The sequence below is a fragment of the Leishmania donovani genome, chromosome 11, assembly GCF_000227135.1.
Source record: "Leishmania donovani BPK282A1 complete genome, chromosome 11".
NCBI lineage: Eukaryota > Euglenozoa > Kinetoplastea > Trypanosomatida > Trypanosomatidae > Leishmania > Leishmania donovani.
This window is the reverse complement of record NC_018238.1, coordinates 297,778-299,491: the sequence shown is the minus strand read 5'-3', so window position 1 is coordinate 299,491 and position 1,714 is coordinate 297,778. Positions and strand designations below refer to the sequence as shown.

At 60.7% G+C, this 1,714-nt stretch overlaps 1 protein-coding gene across 1 annotated transcript; it reads right to left on the bottom strand.

The window, feature by feature from the left end:
• Nucleotides 1-606, bottom strand: LDBPK_110780 (40S ribosomal protein S21, putative; the record flags this gene model as incomplete). Its single annotated transcript, XM_003859006.1, has 1 exon — nucleotides 1-606. A coding segment is annotated over one exon (606 nt), but the record flags the coding sequence as incomplete, so codon positions are not given.
• Between the last annotated feature and the right edge of the window lie 1,108 nt (nucleotides 607-1,714).

The window sequence follows — 1,714 nt, the reverse complement described above, 5'->3', positions numbered from 1 at the left end:
GCCGCGGTCGATCGTGATGTGGTTGATCGCGTGGTCCGACTCGCCCTGCGAGCGCAGGTAGCCAGCAATGCACAGCGTCGTCGTCGTGCCGTTGATCACGCCGTTCGGGCCAACGTTCGCGATCGAGATCTGCACGGCGGCGTGGTCGTGCGCCTCAATCAGCGTGTTGGTCGCGTGGCACTTGCGCGGGATGTAGAGGTCAACATTCTCGCCCTCCTCGTTGAACATGCCAATGGTGGCCATCGTTGCGCGCGGCGGGAGATGGAGCTGAGAGAGGAATAGACTTGAGGCTGAGCAAAGGTGTAGTGTGGGCACACTGTTGAGGAATAGGTAGGAGATAAATGGTGGCGTGGTGGTCGCGTAGTGATCATGAGCGGTGTGGCATGTGTTGTTGCCAGTGTTGCGAGTCGGCCAGTGCAAGGCAGGGACGTAGAAAAACAAAACACAAAGGCGGTCAGGAGACGAACAAGCGGCGAAGTAAGTCGAGTCAGGTGTGCACTGTACGTCCTCTGCCTCGCTTCGTGGTAGGCGGCATTTTCGCATGGAAACCCAGTACGGGTGCGTATGGCGAGAGGATGCCCTGAGCAGTGTCACACACTTGTGCATGCTCACGCGCTGCTGCGTACCTTCACAGCCGGCCTAGCGCACGTTTTGTTGCTGCGGTTCGCATAGGTGCCTCGGCAAGCGCCGACACCGCCGCCACCGACACGCCTGTGCATGTTGTGCGCGCCTGCCAACCTTTGGAGCTGCGTGGTGTCGCTCTTTTTGTGTTTTTTTTTTTCGAAGAAATGAGCCTCTCTCACACACATTCGCTCTCCCACTCTCACGCCTGGGTTGCTCGCCACATCCTCTGTCATCATCGTCCTCGCCTCCCACCCCCCACCTGGCCTACCGCTCACCGTCACCTCGTCGAGCGAGCGGGAGGAGGGCAAAAGAGAGGCGAAGAGGACAACGCAAGCGGGCAAGCAAGCCTTTGCGAGAGCGCCAGAGAGAGAAGCACGAAGAGAAAAGAAAGGAAAAATTATAAAACACAGATTTCAGCAACGCACCAAAGGTGTTCGGTAAGCATGTGCGTGTGTGTGTGTGTGTCGTCGCACCGCGTCGGCTGCCGGCTCGTCTAGCAGTGTCGTGCAGTCATGGAGGCGACGAAGCTGCCACCGGTGCGCTGCACGAAGATATCGCACAAAGGCCACGGTCCATGCGCAACGCGGCCCAGCACAGAGGGTGAGGTGTGTCACGTAGGAGGTGCACAGAGAGAAAACGGGCGCCGCGCAGGCGGACACACCGCGTCACTACCTCTTCTTTTCATGACTCTGCGTCCTCACCTCGCCCCTCCCCCTTTCCCTTGCGGTAGGTCTAGACCAAGCTGTACACAGACACATACGCAGGCACACACCAAGTCGCATGCGCTCCCGCTTGCCTTTGCCTTCTTTATACGGCGCTCTCCCCCCCCCTTTGAACTGCCTTAAGCGCGGTTCTTGCGAGCCGGAGCGGCACCCTTCTGCGCAGGCGGGCGGGCACCCTTCTGCGTAGGCGGGCGCGCACCCTTCTGCGTTGGCGGGCGGGCACCCTTCTGCGAAGCCGGGCGCGCACCCTTCTGAACAGACGGGCGGCCACCCTTCTGGGCAGCAGCGCCAGCGGCGGCGCCCTTCGCGGCGGGCTTCTTCGACTTCGACTTGGACGCACGCTTCGGCTTGCCGGTCTTGATGCGCAT